The sequence below is a fragment of the Myodes glareolus genome, chromosome 14 (genome assembly GCF_982192425.1).
Source record: "Myodes glareolus chromosome 14, mMyoGla1.1, whole genome shotgun sequence".
Taxonomy (NCBI): domain Eukaryota; kingdom Metazoa; phylum Chordata; class Mammalia; order Rodentia; family Cricetidae; genus Myodes; species Myodes glareolus.
In genome coordinates, this window is record NC_142039.1 from 42,552,885 (window position 1) to 42,572,470 (window position 19,586).

The 19,586-nt window shown below is 43.8% G+C and overlaps 1 protein-coding gene across 5 annotated transcripts in view; it reads left to right on the plus strand.

Moving 5' to 3' along the window:
* Nucleotides 1-19,586, plus strand: part of Gpld1 (glycosylphosphatidylinositol specific phospholipase D1) — a 53,436-nt gene that overhangs the window by 14,711 nt on the left and 19,139 nt on the right. For 4 of the 5 annotated variants that reach the window (XM_048428021.3, XM_048428022.3, XM_085699320.2 and 1 more), the window contains 10 exons: nucleotides 3,199-3,296; nucleotides 3,713-3,823; nucleotides 5,674-5,722; nucleotides 6,701-6,755; nucleotides 10,731-10,838; nucleotides 11,016-11,043; nucleotides 11,125-11,264; nucleotides 13,310-13,378; nucleotides 15,430-15,553; nucleotides 16,939-17,078. In XM_048428021.3, coding sequence (XP_048283978.3) covers nucleotides 3,199-3,296; nucleotides 3,713-3,823; nucleotides 5,674-5,722; nucleotides 6,701-6,755; nucleotides 10,731-10,838; nucleotides 11,016-11,043; nucleotides 11,125-11,264; nucleotides 13,310-13,378; nucleotides 15,430-15,553; nucleotides 16,939-17,078 — 922 coding nt within the window. The remainder of the gene's footprint in view (nucleotides 1-3,198; nucleotides 3,297-3,712; nucleotides 3,824-5,673; nucleotides 5,723-6,700; nucleotides 6,756-10,730; nucleotides 10,839-11,015; nucleotides 11,044-11,124; nucleotides 11,265-13,309; nucleotides 13,379-15,429; nucleotides 15,554-16,938; nucleotides 17,079-19,586) is intronic. The other variant, XM_048428023.3, reaches the window with a different exon arrangement.

Sequence of the window (19,586 nt, forward strand, 5' to 3'; positions counted from 1 at the left end):
TTTCATGGGCTGGAGGGATGCTGGTTAAAAGTATATATTGCTCTTGCAGAAGATGGGGTTTTGGTTCTCAGCACCCATGTTAGGTGGCTCATAACTACCTGTAACTTGGACTTTAAGGGATCTGACACCTTTTTCTGGCCCCCTACAGGTGCCTGTACTCACGTGTACATCAGACACAGACAAACACATGTACATAAATGAAGATGAAATACAACTTTATATATAAACACACATTTGTGAAATGATTGTTCATCAGTGACATCTCTGCTTGGGCATAGACATTCTGGAACTTTTGCTTTGTGGTGATGCCTGGTCTAGATGTCTCTGCTTGCTTTGGTGCTCAGTGGCAGTCCCTCTGTGTCTGTCAGCATGCTGCTTTCAAAAGGTTACCTACAGTCTCACTTCTGTGTCTGCTCTACAGTAACCCTCTCCCTGGGCTGTTCTTGGTATTAATGAGATCACTGCCCAGTGCTGTGAGGATCTAAGCTCGCTGAATACATTGAGGGGAATTTGAAGCATGGATAGTGTGAGGAGGCACCATAGACAGTGCAGGGGAATGGTTACTGCTTCGTGGTGGGAGATCTTCCTGGAGAGGGTCACTTGGCAGGAGTGGAATTTGTAGCTAAGGGTCATAGCCAGCCCACTTCGACCCTACAGCAGAGGAACTTAGAATGTAAATAACCAGACTTTCCATCTCCTCCTTTTCTCTCATCTCCTAATTCATTCTGTCCATTGCCAGTCCCAACCCAACCAAACCAAACTAAGCCAGGGCACAAAGAAACTGGCTGAAACAGGTAGTGTTGGAGTTACCCTGCCCGGTAGAAGTTTGTAGAGATCTGAAGGGTTGATCTTCCATTTCACTGGGTCATCAGATCGCCATGGAAACCATTTCTGGTGCCTCAGGATTATCTATTGTTTTAAATCCCATTTCTCAACAATCTAGTGGTGGCATTTAATGTCGGGAGCCTAGCATAAAGGTGTTTGAGCCCACAGATCTCCAGAGAAACCACAAGTGTTAAGCACACAGGATTGTCTTTTCAATTGAAAAGATGAAAAACCTGTTCTTCCATCCAGAAAGCTGAGAACTGGAAATGATCAACAGCCTAGTGATTTGTGTTATCTGTTGGGCCAGGCCATATTAAGTTCTTATAAGCAAAACTGGAGTTGGCTAGTTATCTAAATGACCCTTATAGCCAAAGGCTCCGCCAAGCTTCCACAATTAGGACCAGAGGTAGCTAATAGCACAAATGACCTCTACACTATCTGTCTGACCAAGACCAAGTCTGACCCTTAGGCCCTTAAGCTAGCCCAGCTAGCTAGCTATAGAACCAATCCTCTTGGAGGAAATGACGGGTACACTGGGTTGAGTTTCAATATAATTATGCTTCCTTGTGCAAGAGGGATAGTGTTACACCAGGACACATTTTTTTTTTTCAAATTGTGTTGGGCTTAAATACATAGGGAATAAATTACCTGTTATTAGACTCCCCAAAGTCTGGTCCAGGTTGATTAATTCAGTCTGCACCAGGTTTTCACTCTTATCTCATCGTGGGGTTTGCTTTCTTGTATGATACCTGTAAGGACCTTCCTCAATTTAACATCAGTGAAATGCTAAGCTGCTACTGTCTCTATACTCAGAATTCCAGATAGCTAAGCTTGGCATTTCTTGTATTTATAAATACTTCTATCTGTTTTCCTCTATCTTAGTTAGGATTTTTATTGTTGTGAAGAGACACTATGATCACAGCAACCCTTATAAAGGAAAACATTTCTTTGCTTACAGTTTCAGAGGTTCAGTCCATTATCATCATGACTGGGAGCATTCCGGAGTGCAGGTAGATAGATGTAACTGACAGTCCTATGACTTGTAGGCAACAGGAAGTCAACTGAGACACTGGGAGGTATCCTGAGCATAAGAAACCAAAAATGCTGCCCCAACAGTGACACACGTCCTCTAACAAAACCACACCTCCTAATAGTGCCACTCCCTGTTAGAAAATGGGGACCAATTACATTCAGACTTTCACATCCTCTCAGTCTGTTATTCTGCAATTCCATCGTTTTTGCCTGTGGGTCGTAGCTCTTATTTTTAACCTACTGTTTCTCTCTTGGCATTTCCTAAGTAGCATTCAGGGAATGCCATTGTCCCTTGATTTTCTGACAGTCCCTTGAAAGATTACACATGAGAAAGAGAAAAGGATATTTTGATCATTAAATTTAAGAAGCAGTACCCAATGAGTACTGGCCTTCAAGATGGACAAAACACACAAACATGGTTCTGAAAAGTATGGACAAAGCCATCAAACCTATCGTCTATCTATCTATCTATCTATCTATCTATCTATCTATCTATCTATCTATCTATCATCTATCTATCTATCTATCTATCTATCTATCTATCTATCTATCTATCATCTATGTATCATCTACCTACCTACCTATCTATCAATCATTTATCTTTCTCTCCCTCTCTTCCTTCCTTTTTTTTCCATGACAGAGTCTTATGTAGCCCAGTTATGGTCTCAAACTCACCAAGTAGCTGAAAATGACCTTGAACTTCTGATCCTCCTCTATCTGCCTCTGCCTTCTGTGTGTTGGGATTGCAAGTGTGTTGTCACCATATTTGGCTTTCCATTTTTTCATAAGTCAGTTTATACTTTCCTATGTGATATAAAGATTCGGACCAGCATATGGCAGAGAAAAGTATCTTCCAGTGAATAATTGGGGAGGGTGTGTGAGATGGCTCAGTGAGTAGAGGTGCTTGCTAGCATGGCTGCTTTGCTCCCCTGATCTTTGGGCAAGCCTTATTTATTAAAATACAAATAATATACCACCATATGCTTCCAGGTCTGATGACCACATAGTGGAAGAAGGAAAGTGATTCTTGGAAATTATTCTCTAATGTCTATATGAGGGCTGTGATGCAGTGTGTATGCATACACAAACAGACACACAAATATAACAACAAACAAATATAACAATAATAAAAATAGATTAAAGGAGAGTAAAGGGGATGAGATGTTGGAATATGGGTACATCCTTGTGGAAGTATCCTCAGAGGTATCTGCTCACGAGGTGTCCTGGGAGGAAGAATAGAGGAAAAAAGTCTTGGAGGGAAAGTGAAGGGATCCAGTGGGTGGTCACGGGAAACTTGAGGAGACTCTCGACTTTTTAGGCTCCACTTTTTTGTTTTGTCAGGAAAATACCACGATGTATCTGAGAGGACTCACTGGACTCCATTTCTCAATGCCAGCGTTCTTTACATTCGGGAGAACTATCCTCTGCCCTGGGAGAAGGTGGGTGTGCCCTCTTCTGCTCACCGCTGTGCTGGCAAGCACTGTTGGATTCACTTCACCTGGCATCTCTGATCCCCAGACTTTGATAGCTAATTGTCACGTGACCTGCAGTGCCATGCACACCAATGGGGACATAGCGGATGCCTAGTCAATACTTAACTAAAGTTACCAAAGAAAAGTTTGGAGGTTGTCACTTGGTCATTTTGCTCCGACGCCAATGAATCTGAAACCGTTCCAAGACACCACACAGCATTTCAGAAAATCCTATGTGCTCCCCTGTAACTAGAAGCTATATAGTTCATCTGCTTCTGATTCCTTATTAAGTCTCAATAATGGGAATCAGTTCATGTTTGTTAAGGCCTTTCAGGGACTTGACATAACCCAACACCTAAGACTTGAATTTCTTTTTTTGCCAGGACACAGAGAAGTTGGTAGCTTTCTTATTTGGAATCACCTCGCACATGGTTGCTGATGTCAGCTGGCACAGCCTGGGTATTGAACAAGGATTTCTCAGGACAATGGGAGCCGTGAGTGTATATCACCATGAGGGTGCTACCATCATCACACTCAGATCAAAATGGGACTCAGGCAGGGTGCGGGGTAGCTCAGAGGTAGAATGCTTGCTTAACATGCAAAGCCCTGGGTTTGATCCCCAGCTCTACAAACAAGACTGGATTACTTTAAAGAAAATAGAACTTTAGGTTATTCACACATCCTGTGGAAATAAGCCTTCCATATCCCAAGTGGCTTCTTGTCAACATTTTGTCTTTTTCTTTTTTTATTCATTTTTTAAAACAATCTTTTCTCATTCCAATCCCAGTTCCCTCTCCCTCCTCCTGTTCCCTTCACCTTCTCCCCCATCCCACTCCCCATCCACTCCTTAGAGAGGGTAAGGCTTGCCATGGGGAGTCAACAAAGTCTGGCACATCACTTTGAGGCAGGACCAAGATGGAGGAGTCCCTATATCTAGGGTGAGCAAGGTATCCCTCCAAAAAGAATGGGCTCCAAAAGGCCAGTTCAAGTACTAGGGATAAATCCTGGTCACATTGCCAGTGGCCGCACAGACTGTCCCTGCCATACAATGATCACCCCCATTCAGAGGGCCTAGTTTGGGCCTATGTAAGTTCCCCCACTGTTGGTCTAGAGTCAGCGAGCTCCCACTAGCTCAGCCGTTTCTGTGGGTTTTCCCATCATGGTCTTGACCCCTTTGCTCATATTATCACTCCTCCGTCTCTTGAACTGGGCTCAGCCCAGTTCTAGCTGTGGATCTCTGCAACTGTTTCTATAACTTGCTGGATGAAGTTTCTATGATGATAATTAAGGTAGTCATCAGTTTGATTACAGGGGAAGGCCAGTTCAGGCACCCTCTCTACTGTTGCTTAGCGTCTTAGCTGGGGTCATCTTTGTGGATTCCTGGGAATTTCCCTAGGGCCAGGTTTCTTGCTAGCCCCCATAATGGTTCCCTCAATCAGAATATCTCTTCATTGCTCTCCCTCTCTGTCCTTCCCCCATCTTGGTAATCTCATCCCCTCAAGTTCTCCTCCGCTCTCTTCCTTTCATTGTTCCCACCTCTGAAGACTCACCCACAAAACAAAGAGGACAAACAGGGACAGAGGTGTCTCTGCAGTGTCTTTGAGGTTGTGTCTACATAAGGAAGGGAATAGCTGCCACTTGGCTCTATTCAGAATTGCAGTCTCTCCTGATAGCTTAGCTGAAAGGCTCTACTATTAGTTGTTTTATTTGGCTTTTGACATTTTTAAATTAATATTTTAATCTTTATTTTATATGGATGGGTGTTTTGCCCGCATATTGTGTGTCTGGGCACCACATATATTCAATGCCTGCTGAGACCTGAAGAGGTTGTTGGGTCCCTGTGCATCTGGAGTTAGACAGTCGTGAGCCACCATGTGGTTGTTGGGGATCAAACTCAGGTCCTCTGGAAGTGCTCTTAACCACTGAACCATCACTCCAGCCTGGTTTTTGCATTTTCATTGTAAGTTAGCATATAAGATAATGAGTTTCATTATGACGTGTTCATATATATATGTCAGTGTTCCTTGTTCAGATTTGTCCCTCCTTACCCTCCTCCACCCACTTTAGTCACCTTTAATTCCAGTCTCTTGGACCTATAATCTTGGACTCTACTGGAGACATTGCCCATCTCAGGGAGGTACAATCGTCTGCAGCCATCTTGTTGCCAAACTCAAGGGCCAACGCAGGCAACAAGGAGATTGTTAGTGTGAAGACCGAATCCACCAAGATACACTTCTGCCGTGCCCTGGGTCAGGCTGTCACCTCCCCTCAGCTGGTCCAACTTGGGATGACATTCTAGGCCACAGTCTGTGACATTCACCATGTGCTTCTCTTTGTTCCTCAGATTGATTTTCATGACTCCTATTCTGAGGCCCATTCGGCTGGTGACTTTGGTACTGTTTACTCGCTTTCCTCATATGCCAATTACTTTATTTATTCGTGGGATGCGTGTGTGGTGTGTGTATGTGTGAGCATGTGTGCTCGCATGTGCACGATGTTTGTGTATGTGCTGAGCCACAACGTGCATGTGTGAAGGCCAAAGGGCCACTTTATGGAGTTGTTCCATCCACCTTTCCGTGGGTTCTGGGAATAGAACTCAGATTACCGGCTTATACAGGAAGTAAGTGCCTTCACCTGTCGAGCCATCCTGACAACCTTATATTCTGTTAAGTAGTTTTCTAATTGTAATGCTAAAGTTCATTTAGACTATATCACAGCTCGTTTAACACAGAGATGCATTTCTAAATTGGCATGTTAATATATTTTTTTGATTAAAAATATGTGTTTTGTTGTTGCTGTATAATTTTACTAAAGAAATTTCACTTATATGTTGAATTAAACTCCATTGACTAGATTAGGCTTAGTCAGCTGTACTTTAGCTTTCAACTGATAAGCTCTTTTTTTTTTGTCCTGTAGCAATTCTCTTTAAATATACAAGTTAGTATTTATTTAAAAGAACCTCTATGGTCTATCTTTCCTTAAAGTAAAATAAATTCAAAGCTGGGTATTGTGGCACACACCCCTAAGCTCTTGGGAGGCTGAGTAATCAAGAGGATTACTGCAAGTTGAAGGCCAATATTAAGCACACAGTGAGAACCAGGCCAAGCAGGGCTACACAGTGAGACCCTGTTAAAACAAACAAACATAGAGAAAATAGAATTGTTTTATTATACAAATGATTCTTAATTCATTTCTACATTTCATTAGTTAAGTTTTTTTTTTTTTCAAAGTTAGCTCTTTCTTCAGGACATATCTAAAACAGAGGAAGAGTAACTGTGGGAAAGGTCTGGTTTGTGGGAATGTATTTGTGGGAATGTGTAAGAAGTGTCTCGTCACTAGCCCAGATTGTAAATATGTTTCTCGTGCTGCAGGAGGGGATGTGCTGAGCCAGTTTGAATTTAATTTTAATTACCTCTCCCGGCGCTGGTAAGACCAATGTCCTTTTAATTATGTGATGCCAAAATGACATTTTTGTCTTGGGTTCTTGCTGTGTTTGTTTCTTCCCCCATTAGTTTGTCTTTTTTATTTATTTTATTATTTTATTTATTTCACTCTTGTTTCTAGGTATTGAGCCCAGAGCCTTCTGTTTGCTAGGCAGCCACTTTATTGCTAGCTAGACCCTTTGTTGCACGATTAATAAAAACTCAGAGACAGAAATTGGAGTTCAACCTGAAGGTCAGAATAACAAAACAGCCAGCCACTGACTCTTACCTCAACCTCAGTCTGAAAATGATGATTCTGCCTCCAGGAAACCTCAGAATGAGACTGACTGAGAGCTGTCTCCTCCCATTTTATAATCTTCTCTAGTTCTGGGATTGAGGGAGTGCACCACTACTGCCTGGTTTCTGTGACAACCTAGTATGGCGACTGAGATAAAAGATATGTGTCATTTTGGCTACGGGGATTAAAGGTGTGTGTCATTGCTGCCTGGTCTGTAAAGCTGGCCAGTGTGGCTGGTTTACTTTTCTGATCTTCAGGCAAACTTTATTTATTAAAATATAAATGAAATGCCACTACAGTCATTGGTTTCTATTTTCTTTTTTACACTTTTTAAAATTTGAGAGAGGGTCTAACTGAGTCTCTCAGGTTAGCCTTGAACTCACCCATAGCCTAGGCAGGCTTTAACCTTGTGACCTCCTGCCTCTGCCTCTCGATCAGCCTAGGTTATTGGCCTGTGTGACTAGTTCTGAGTTTTGTTAGTGTTTTTTTTTTTACCAGAGTTTTGAATATATAGTTTCTCATTTCTCACCATTTGTGCAGTTTTTAGTATGTATTTTCACACAGAGTGTGCTCTGACACATGGAACTTGTTCATCCAGAGCAGTCGACTGCGTCCCTTCTCCCGAGATGGGTGCACTTCCAATGTCTCTTAAAAGAGATATTGTACCTAAAAGGCATGAGAGTACTCTCCTAAAATATTTGTGGTTTTAAAAATATTTGTTTTTATTTATGTATGTGTGCCTGCTTGCCTGTACGTGTGACACATGCATGCAGGGGTTTTTGGAGACCATAAGAGAACTGGACCCCCTGGACCCTGGGGTTGTGAGTTGTCTGATGTGGCCGCCGGGAACCAAACCTGGGTCTCCTGGAAGAGCAGACAGATTTTTACATTTAATTTATCTGGGAATTTTTGGATAAGATGAAGTATAAACTTATTATTATTTTCTCCATATGAGTGTTCCCATAGTCTCTTTCCCACTGCTCTGCAGCACCGCCTGCATGCTTTCCTTTCTCTTCTCCTGGTCTTGTGACTGTCCCTCAGGAACACTGGTTCTTCCTATCCCACGGCTTGGCTGTATGTCTGCTTCTGTAAGGGCAGGGCTTCCTGTTGTCCTCTGTCTTAGTGGTCATTGAATTGCTGTGAGGAGACACCATGATCAAGCTAACTTATAAAAGACAGTATTTAAGGGGGGGCTTGCTTACAGTTTTAGGATCCATGACCACTATGGTAGGGAGTGTAGTGGAGGTTAGGCGTGGTGCTGGAGCTGAAGCTGAGAGCTTGCATCTTTTCCACAAGCAGTAGATAAGATGTAGAAAGAGAGAAAGACAGAGACAGAGACACAGAGAGACAGAGAGATATACACAGAGAGAGAGAGAGAGAGCCAGACAGAGGCAGAGAGACAGAGAGATATACCGAGAGACAGACAGACAGACAGACAGACGCAGACAGAGGCAGAGAGGCAGAGAGATATACCGAGAGACAGACAGACAGATAGACAGACGGAGACAGACAGATGGAGACAGACAGAGGCAGATAGACACTGGGCCTGGTGTGGACTTTTGCCCTACAACTAGAAGTCAGACATTCAAGTATATGAGCCTATGGGGGCCATTTTCATTCAAACCATCTTTCTTCTTCAAAGATCTTTGTCTTTGCTCTATCAGAAGAAACTTAGCATTAGGATGATGTGTTTTGGGAAAAACTTGTTGGGAGTTTGGTGAAAGGTTATTGATTCTACAGCACAGCTCTGTCCTCAGCAGAGAGGCGGCTTTAAGCAGAGGATGAAAGTTAACACTCACTCACAGCTGGTCAGAGTATAGAGAGTAAGTGCCTGTGGAGGGACCAGCTGTACATGGGACGTCGGTATCACCCGACTCCAAGATGCAGGGACCCTCTCAGGAGATGGAGAGGAAAGATTGTAAGAGCCAGAGGTTTAGGAGGACTCACGGGCTCACAGCATCCATGGGAGGACTACTCAGGACGAATGGACTCATGGATTCTACGAACTCACAGCATCTATGGGAGGACAACTCAGGACTAATGGACTCACGGACTCACAGCACCCATGGGAGGACCGCTCAGGACGAATGGACTCACAGACTCTACGAACTCACAGCATCTGTGGGAGGACCGCTCAGGACGAATGGACTCACAGACTCTACGGATTCACAGGATCTGTGGGAGGACCGCTCAGGACGAATGGACTCACAGACTCTACGGATTCACAGGATCTGTGGGAGGACCGCTCAGGACGAATGGACTCACAGACTCTACGGATTCACAGCATCTGTGGGAGGACCACTCAGGACGAATGGACTCACGGACTCACAGCATCCGTGGGAGGACTTCTCAGGACGAATGGACTCACGGACTCACAGCATCTGTGGGAGGACCGCTCAGGACGAATGGACTCACAGACTCTACGAATTCACAGGATCTGTGGGAGGACCGCTCAGGACAAATGGACTCACGAACCCTAGCGTCTGAGGTTGTCTGCACAGATCAAGCCAATCAGCATTCCAGCCTGGAGGAGGGAGGAGGGACTCATGAGCTCCACTCCTAGCTCAGGAGTCATTGACAGTTGATGGCTGCTAGGGGAATTTTCTTTAGGGGTGTGGTCCCTAACAGGTTGAACATGCTCCAGTGGATGGCTCCACATCCGTGGTCATCTCCTTTCTTCCCTCCCTGTAGTTTCCAGGGTTCAGTAGATGCCAACTGAGTAAAACTGACTTTCCTTGCTTGCTTTTCAAAGGTTCTACTTTTTAGTTGGGTTTGAACTTTGGAATTATTTTATTTTTACTTTCTTGCTTGCTTAGTGATTCATCAAAACAAATATTTTTGTTATTTTCTTTTGCCTGTTATTTTTATTAAGGCGGTCCTAGGTGCTCTTAAAAGCTAAAAATGGGCTTCTTAATTCCTTCTTCCTTGTAAACACACATAAATCAATTTTTAAATCTCCCTTTTCTTTCATTTTTGTTTTTGTTTGTTTCATCTTATTATAAAAATTGGATGTTATTGGTTGTTGTACTCTTGTTTATTTTGAAATTGAGATAAAAATGACTCTATAAAGCTTATTTTAAGATACTGCTGTCCTTTCAACCAAAATAATCAATGCCTGTGAGCCAACTGGGCCTAGAGCTCTGTTGCTTCCTCCTGTGCATTAAGGTGATCACATTAAAGAGAGAAGCCAGACCTGGTGCGCATGCCTGAGTCCGACTCTCAGGAGTTTGAGAACAACCTGGGATATACAGTGAGTTCTAGTCCAGGCTTGGTTGCAGAGTAAGACTTTCAAAAACCAACACACACACACACACACACACACACACACACACACACCCTCTGAATTCACAAAATCGAGCACTCTTTACAATTGGTAATTTCTGGTATTTAAATGTCTTTTCATAAATATTTGGCTAAGGCACCAGTTTTTTGTTCTGCATCACTGAGAAAACTACTTACTGTCCCTGTGACTCAGTTTCCTTTTATGTAAAATAGGAATATAATGATATTACTCAGCAAGTGTCATTGGCAGAGTTAAATAACCAATGCTGGTAAAGACTGTCAACTATCTGATATATAGTCAATCACGGGACACTGGGAACTTGAGGAGTTCCTACAATTGTTACTATTACCTTCAATTTCCGAACCTAAGCATCTCTTTCATTTTAATGCATCTTTCAGGTATGTGCCCATCAAAGATCTACTGAGAATTTATGATAATCTGTATGGTCGCAAAGTCATCAGCGAAAACGTCATCGTTGACTGCACATATCTTCAGTTCTTGGAGATGTGAGTGTGAGCCGGAGGGAAGTTTGCAGCTGACTTTATGGGGCTTTCCTGAGCATCCCGGATCACACTTCAGTTCCGGGGGAGCACTGGGAGCGTGTGGCTGGAACGGTCTCTTCACTATCTGCCTCACTTTCCTCTTGAAAGTGCAGCTCACCAAGACTCTTGTTTGTGTTGCAGGCATGGGGAGATGTTAGCTGTTTCCAAGGTAACGACCTGCTTTTTCTGAGTCTTGGCTAAACGCTTGTGGAGACAGTGCCATGCTTACCCCTCCTGCCTCCCGCTGCAGCTCTATTCCACGTACTCTACCAAGTCCCCCTTTCTGGTGGAACAGTTCCAAGAGTACTTCCTCGGAGGACTGGATGACATGGCATTCTGGTCCACGAACATCTACCGTCTGACCAGCTTTATGCTGGAGAACGGGACCAGGTGAGTTTTGCCTTGCCACGTTCCCCACGTAATGCTCAGCATTTTCAGCTGATGAGGCCAAACTCAAAAGAAAACAGCTCAGAAGTGTTTTCTGAACCAGTTCACAGAGAAAAATAATGGAAACTCTGCTCTCTCTAAAGCCTAATTGGGGTGTGGGCGTCTCTTTAGCTGTTGTTTTTTTGTTTTCCTTTTTGGCTCTTTGGGGGGCCCACCACCCAGTTCCCAAATAATCACATATGGAGATTTATTCTTTCTTATGAATGCCTGGCCTTAGCTTAGCTTGGCTTATTTCTAGCCAGATTTTCTTAAATTATCCCATCTATGTTTTGCCTTTGGACTCTTACCTTTCTATATACCCTTCTTTCCTTCTTACCCCACGACTTGCTGTGTGGCCGGGTGACTGGCCCCTGGAGTCCTCCTCTCCTCCTTTTGTTCTCCGTCTTCTCTTCCCAGATTCCTCCTCCTATTTATTCTCTCTGCCTGACAGTCCCGCCTATCCTTTCTCCTGCCTTACTGGCCTTTCAGCTCTTTATTAGACCAATCAGGTGTTTTAGACAGGCAAAGTAACACAGCTTCACAGAGCTAAACAAATGCAACATGAAAGAATGCAACTCTCACCCTCATGCTCACCCAGCAAGTGCTTTACTTTCTGAGTGATTTCCCCAGCTCCAAAATCTTTCTTTAATATTTAGCAGAATCTCAAGTCAGATCTCTAAGCCCTTGCAGTGGAGAGTTTGGTGTGTGTGTGTGTGTGTGTGTGTGTGTGTGTGTGTGTGTGTGTATGTGTGTGTGTATGTGTGTGTGTGTGTGTGTGTATGTGTGTGTGTATGTGTGTGTGTGTACACGCAGAGGACCGCCACTCTTCAAGTGCTCTCTACTTTGTTTTTTGAGACAGGGTCTGTCATTTGTCTGGAACTTGCTGCTAAGACTAAGCAGCTAGACAGCTAGCCACTGAGCTCCAGAGGCCGGCCTGACTGCAGGCCACCATGCCAGGCCATAGGTGCTGGGAATCAAATACAGGTCCTCATGCTTGCAAGGACTGGCTGACTGAGCTTCCCAGCCTGGCTGAGAGCTTTCAGGTGCCTGCAAGCCTAGATGTAGAAAGGGTGGGGTTTGGAATTGGAGACACCTCCTTCTCACCACTGAGTTTTGTTCCACCAGTTGCTAAACCTCCCTAAGCCTTCATTTCCTTTTAAATGGGGACACTCACCATTCCGTCTTTATGAGAGCGTGAGGAGTCAGAGAGCCCTCGTGCAGAGGGTTTAATATGCATCAAGCACCTAATAAGTGCTGGTTCCAGTATCATGATTGCATTTAGGTAGAAGTTAAGTTTATATTGGCAGAACTCAGGATGCCCAGTCACAGTAGAGTGAGTAACCTCCATCCCCCCCACCCCACGCCCCGCCATATGCAACAGTCCTCAAACCCAGTCCCATTTTCAGGTGATTTTGAGCTAGTTCTGTACATAGCTTCAGGAAGCCTACTGTGGGTTTCAAATAAACGTATTTTAAAAGGTAAGTATTCTCTCTCTCTCTCTCTCTCTCTCTCTCTCTCTCTCTCTCTGTATGCAATCACTTTGGAAGTTTCATGTGTTGGTAAATTAGAAAAGAGACAACAACTGTGCTCCTCCTAATAGTGTATGGTGTGTGTGTTATCTCGGTCCTACGTGTGAGAGAAAACTTGATGTTTTGGGTATGGCTTATTTTGGTTGATATGATCATCTTCAACCCTATTTCCCTAGAGATGGTGTAATTCCATTCTTGCTGCTGAGTAAAACTCTTTGCATGTGTACACACATTTTCCCTAGCCGTTGTGTCAGGACGGCATAGGAAGGCTTGGCAAGAAAGACTTGGGTTGTCTATCTGAATGGCCAGGCAGTGAATTCTTTGAGCTTTGATAGTGGTTTAAATGTAACTCTGTGGCACAATGGACAGTGCACTGGACTTCTAGAGACAAGACTGATTTAGAGTGTGTCACTGATTCCCTGTCAAAATGATGCTTGGAGAGGAGAAGACAAATGACTGACTCCTTCCACTCTTTCCCAGTGACTGCCACCTGCCCGAGAATCCTCTGTTCATCACGTGTGACGGCCACCGGAGGAACCACACCCTCGGGTAAGTGGGGCTGCCCCGGAGAGGGTGGAGCAAGAGGCCTTCAGACAGACAGACAAGGTTCTGATTCTAGCTGAGCCTTTTACAATGGGGTGACTTTTAAATACATTGGTAATTTTTTTTTAACTACAGCTTGTCCTTCTGACAGAAAAACAAACAAACAAACAAAACAGAAAACCAAAAAACAACCCCTCCCCCAAACAGCAAACCACATCCTGAGCCTGGAATGGTGGCACAGGCTACAGAGGATAGTGGGTGTAAGGCAGATGCACACAGCCAGCTGTGCACTAAACAAATGGTCATTGGTGTTCTTAATGTTATCACCCTTATTGTGACTCAAGGACATCCCTCAAACTCCATCCTGAAAAAGCATCTCATTTACAAGGTGGGAAGAAGGGCTCTGTGGAAATTTCTGAGGACTAAGCCAGAATGTCTGGTTTACATTGTTAGAGCTGGTGTCTCCTGCTGGAGCCAGGAGCCAACCTCCAATTCATGATGTTATCTACAGAAAGGAATATCATCTGTTAATCAAATAAAACAATAACATAAATAGTAAAGGTACTCGGAGATAGTCATTGTACCAGGAGCTCAGAGCATGTCACCCGACAGCCAGCTTGGCACTTAACTTGTTGTTGTAAATATTGCTGAGCCTTGAAGAGGGAAAGGCCAGAAGCTCTGGGAGTGTAGTGTGGTGGCCCAACCAGGGCCCAGTAGAGTTCCCTTGAAGAACCAATGAGATATTTAAGATTAGAAACTTTAAATAATCTAGATATTAAAGTGAGGATTTTACTGTGAAAGATCCTAAGGAGATTTTAGTGCATGGAGAGAATTAAAAGGTGAAGGAGGGGTTCCATCCAACCTTTGTTGCTTACTTCATTTAAAGTAAGTCTGGGCCAGGCAGTGGTGGTGCATGTCTTTAATCCCAGCACTCAGGGGGCAGGTGCAGGTGAATCTCTGCGAGTTCAAGGTCAGCCTGGTCTGCAGAGTGAGTTCTAGGACAGGATCCAAAGCTATAGAGAAACCCTGTTTCGAAAAACTAAAAAAAAAAAAAAAAAAAAAAAAAAAAAAAAAAAAAAAAAAAAAAAAAAAAAAAAGTAAGTCTGGTTGTTTTTTTGTTGGTGGTGTTTTGGGTTTTTTTGTGTTTTTTGTTTGTTTGTTTGTTTTTTAGCATCTGTAGGTGGCTACGCTTGCCGTCTGTGTCTTCCCTGGGGCTCTTGTCTATTGTTCCCTTACCTTTAAGCATTCTGAAGCCTGGGTGGCTCTTCTAGACACCTGTGGTTTAGGCTGGCTATAATACATGGTTTTTTTGTTTGTTTGTTTGTTTGTTTTTGTTTTAAAGACAGCATCTCACATAGTCCAGGCTGGCCTTTAACTCATTGCATAGCTCAGGCTGGCTTGGAACTCCTGATTTTCCTAGCATTACAGGCAGGTGCCACTGTATCCAGTTCAAGATCTCTGAACTGGGAAATGTATTTTAATTAGATAGCTGATTCTAGCACATGTCTTTCTGGATGAGGCAGTCTGCCTACATGCTACCGTTCTCAGTAGGTAAAATGCTGTCTTGAGCTCTTTGGTGAAGTACTGCAGTACATTTGTAGGGTGGTAGTCTAGAAGTACTTTTACTCCTACTGTGAGCTCTGAGACCACAGAAAATCCTACATTTCTTTTCCTTTCTTGTGCTGAACCCAGGTCCTGTGCACATGCAAAGCACACATTCTGCTATACCCATGGCCTCAGAAACATCAGGTTAGAAATACACTTACCACAAGATTTTGTGCAGTAAAAGGGAGGCTCTTGCTAGGCGTCTGTGGTTTGGGCTGGCTAAGATATGTGATATTTTTAAAAAGTTTCTTTTAACGTTATATTTACCGTGTTTTCAATTTCTAGATGTTAAAATTCTGATAAACAGTATGAATGTGTGTGTATCTCCATCGGCCAGTATGAATGTGTGTGTATCTCCATCGGCCAGTATTAACGTGTGTACATTCAGCTCAGTAACTCAAGGGCCTGGTAGTCTTCTTGGGTTTGACCATTTTATTCATCTCTCTTCTCAGCAGCTCAAAAGTGCAGAAAAATGATTTTCACAGGAACCTGACCGTGTCCATAAGAAAAGATATCAGGAAAAACCTGAACTACACGGAAAGAGGCGTGTTCTACAGCGCAGGCTCCTGGGCTCCGGTGAGAACTTCCTGTCCTGAGGGTTGATACCTTACAATGGATAATGTAGTGTTTTCTGCATGACTGTGCAAGCCAGAGCTGGGCATCAGTTTGTGTACAGCCTCCTGGCAGGATGGTAGCAGGGACGACAGAAGACGTGTTGTTTGCCTGCAGGCCCTTACATATGTACTTCTCCTGAGCCTGGGCTGGCTGTCCTGCTTCCATTTTCTCGGCTGGATCTGCTTGCTCTCTTCTGCTGGAGCCTAGGAAGTCTTCTTTGGTCTTACGTCTCCCTTTGGTGAATTTAGAATTGTTTTCCTTTAACTAGGATGGATCAAGTGTTTCTTCTTCTTGTTAAGGACTGCCCCAGTTTGCGCTTGTGTCTTTGCAGTCAGAACTTCAAGACAATTTGGTAGCTCTATATGGTGCCCCACACTGGTGATCCTACTACTTTGGATGCTAAGGCAGGAGGATTTCTGTGACTTGAGGCCAGCCTAGACTATAGAATAAGATGCTGTCCCAGACATATGCACAACTAAATAAATGAAATTAAGGACAACTTAGAATTCCAAGCTTGGTGGCCGATTGTCCCCAGGTCCTCTGGCACAGACCTCCAGCCCTGTGAAGGACCTTTCCTGTTCCCTAGGCACCTTGAGAGTCAAAGCAAACAGTGAGCATCTCACTGTGGGTGTGGTCCAGAGCAGTGGTTCTCAACCTTCCTAGTGCTGCGACCCTTTAACACAGTTCCTACAGTGTGGTGACCCCCTCCCCCAACCACACTTAGTTGCTATTTCCTAACTGTAATTTTGCTACTGTTACGAATTGTAATACAAATATTTTTGGAAACAAAGGTTTGCTGATGGGGTTGTGACCCACAATTGAGAACCTGTAGCTTAGAGGTTAAGAATTTTTAGAATCCTGATGCTCACTTATTTGAGCAAAACGAACTATCTATTTGCGGTCATAATTCTGGTTCTAGATTAGACAGGTTTGCCTTTCCTAAAATTTTGGTCTGTAAAAATTTTATCTTTTTTTCCCGGCACACCTTCAGTCCCAGCACTTGGGAAGCTGAACCAGGCAGCTCTCTGTGAGTTCAAGGACAGCATGATCTATGCAGTGAGTTCTAGTCCAGCAAAGCCTTACAGTGAGATGATGTCTAAAGAGGAAAAAAATGTTTTGTTTCATTTGAATCTTCAAATCAATGCAGACGACTGGCTTTGAGGAAATCCTAGCTGACTGTCCCCCTATCATCATCCATCAGCCCATCTCGGTGTGGCTCTGCTGTCTCTGTTGCTGGCCTAAGCTATCTAAAATGAATAGATGTTTTATTTGCCATCCCTTCCCATGGTTCCTGTTGACAATGCCGTGATCTTCTGTAACACATCTAAAATGACCTTTCATTTCAGGAATCCGTAACCTTCATGTACCAGGCTCTAGAAAAAAACCTGAGGACCATGTTTGATGGCAGCTCTCGGACTCTGCTAAAGCAAGTCTCCAGCCCCTCTGCCACCTACTTCCTGTCTGTCCCCTATGCCAGGCTTGGCTGGTAAGGATGAGTTCATTAGATCTGGGGTGTTGTATGCCACCCAGTCCCTCATCCACTTTTGGGGTGGCTTCATTCGTGTTAACCGGCGAAGCCTTACTTTCCCTATATTTTAGAAGAAATTAGGAAATAGAAAAATTGATTCATTTAAAGTTTGAATGAACTGGGGACAGAAAGAAATCTAATTTCCTCCATACTGAGCTGAGGCTATCCCACAGTGACAGCAAATTGGGGACAAAGGCTGGAACTTGAGTTAGTTTCACTCAGAGACATGTTCCCTGCTCCTCTTCTGGGAAAGTGGATCTGGGCTGCAAGCTGCCTCCATTTTGGTAGAAAGTTTTTGTGCAAGTTCAGACTAAGAAAAATGCCCGTCTTGGCTTGCTTTCTGCTGCTGTGATAAAACACCTTGGCCAAAAGCAACTCAGGGAGGAAGGGGTTTGCCTGGCTTATGTGTTCAGATCGCAATCCATCATCAGGGAAACTGAGGCAGGGACTCTAACAGGGCAGGGACCTGGAGGTAGGAACTGAATCAGAAGTCATGGAGCTAGTCGCTTACTGGCCTTTTCCTCATTAGCCTGCTTTCTTATACACCCCGGCAGCACCTGCCCAGGAATGGCACTGTCCAAAACAGTCTGGACCCTCCCACACCCACCATTAACCAAGAAAATGCCCCATAGACTTGTCTGTAGGCCAATCTGATAGAAGCATGTTCTCAGCTGAAGTCTCTTTCCAGATGTCCCTGACATCTGTCAACTTGTCAAAAAAACCAACCAGCACAAGGACTTTAAAAAATGTTTTTAAGATTTAAAAAGTTTATTTTGTATGTATTTGAGTGTTTTGCCTGAATGTATGTTATATGCATCATGTTTATGCTTGGTGCCCCCGAGGGCCAGAAGAGGGTATCGTATTCCCTGCAACTATAGCTACGAACAGTTATGAGCCACTATGTGGGTGACCGGTGTAAATGCTCTTAGCCACCTTGCCAGTTCCAGAAAATGGGTTGGTGAACACCATCGCTTTTGAAAGAGAAAAGAATTCTTTGTTTGTTGGTGCAGGGAAGTGTAAGGTCCCTAATTCATTCCTGGGCTGGCAGAGTTCTTTTCCCCCAGTCCCATTCTTTACATAGGTTAGAGTTGGAGGCCTTTCATGCCATTCCATTGAAGCCAGACTCCTTTCCTTAAGGCCTGTTAGACACACTAATACTGTAAGTGAAAAGGGGTGACTTGGATAGCCGAAGAGAGAGGCATATGGTGACTTTCAAGAATGTCTCTCTTTTGGCAGGGCTCCAGCACAGAACCCTAGTTATGTTAGAACCCATTTTTTTTCTTTAATCCAGGCACTCAGAAAGGCAGAGGCAGACATATCTCTGAGTTTGAGCCAATCTGATCTGCACAGTGAGTTCCTAGACACCCAGGGCTACATGGAGAGACCCTATCTCAAAATAAACAAAAGAAAAAAGTCAACCCCAAACAAACAAACAATGGAGAGCCCCATTTTCTAATTAATCATCAAAAAATTTCTAATTTAATTTATCAACTGTATGTTTCAGTAGCCCTTTATAGTTGGCCAAATGTATTTTAGCATGAGGCTCTTTCATTTTATTAAGCAATTGCAACAATGAAGTGGTGTTTTGTAGACTATCTTCAAGGGGATTTATCATGGCGGACTTCCCCCTGTAGTGTAGTGATCCCCCAAGAATCCAAGCAAAGAGCTCTAATGATGATTTGAGTACTATTGCTTCTTCTGGTGAAAGCCAGTACCCACTGATCACTTTCTGGAGAGAGCTGGGGATTCTTTTGATTTTGAACCTAGCCATGTGCATGAAAGTGACCTGTGAACCATTGACTGTCATCTCTGTAACCAATCAGTCACAAGTACCACTTAGAAGTATTTACTTCATACAAAAATGCAGCTCTCATGTCAAAGAGACATGACATGGGTCCAGTTATGAGTGACCATGTTTCAAGAACAGATTCAGGTCACCCCAAATACTGTGTTTCATTGTGGTAACAGTTTCATGAAGTTTTTATATTGACAAAACAGAAAAGTTATAAATCAAGACTCTTTAAAAAATTTTATCGGTGAGCCAGACATTATGGCATACCCCTTCAGTCCTAGCACTTGGGAGACAGAGGCTGGAGGATCTCTGAGTTTGAGGCCAGTCTGGTCTACATAGTGAGTTGCAGGCCAGCTGAGGCCACATAGTGAGACCCTCTCTCAAAACAAACACGCGGGTTAGAGTATAATGGCTGCTATAGGCCCCAGATGCTAACCATAACATTCTTAGCTTGGGGTTGGTGGAGCTAGGGGTCTTTTAATGCATCCCTGAAGGACTTCCCTGATCGTCTCAAGGATGTGAGGTCAGACACAGGCGGGCAGTTAATGGCCTCTGAGATGCCAAAGATGATCAAGGACAATTTGGCTCTGCATTTGCAACATTGCAGCTCTCCCCCATCAGGGACTTCCAATAAACCTTGTAGAATCTTTAACACAGGTGTGATGTTTTTCCCC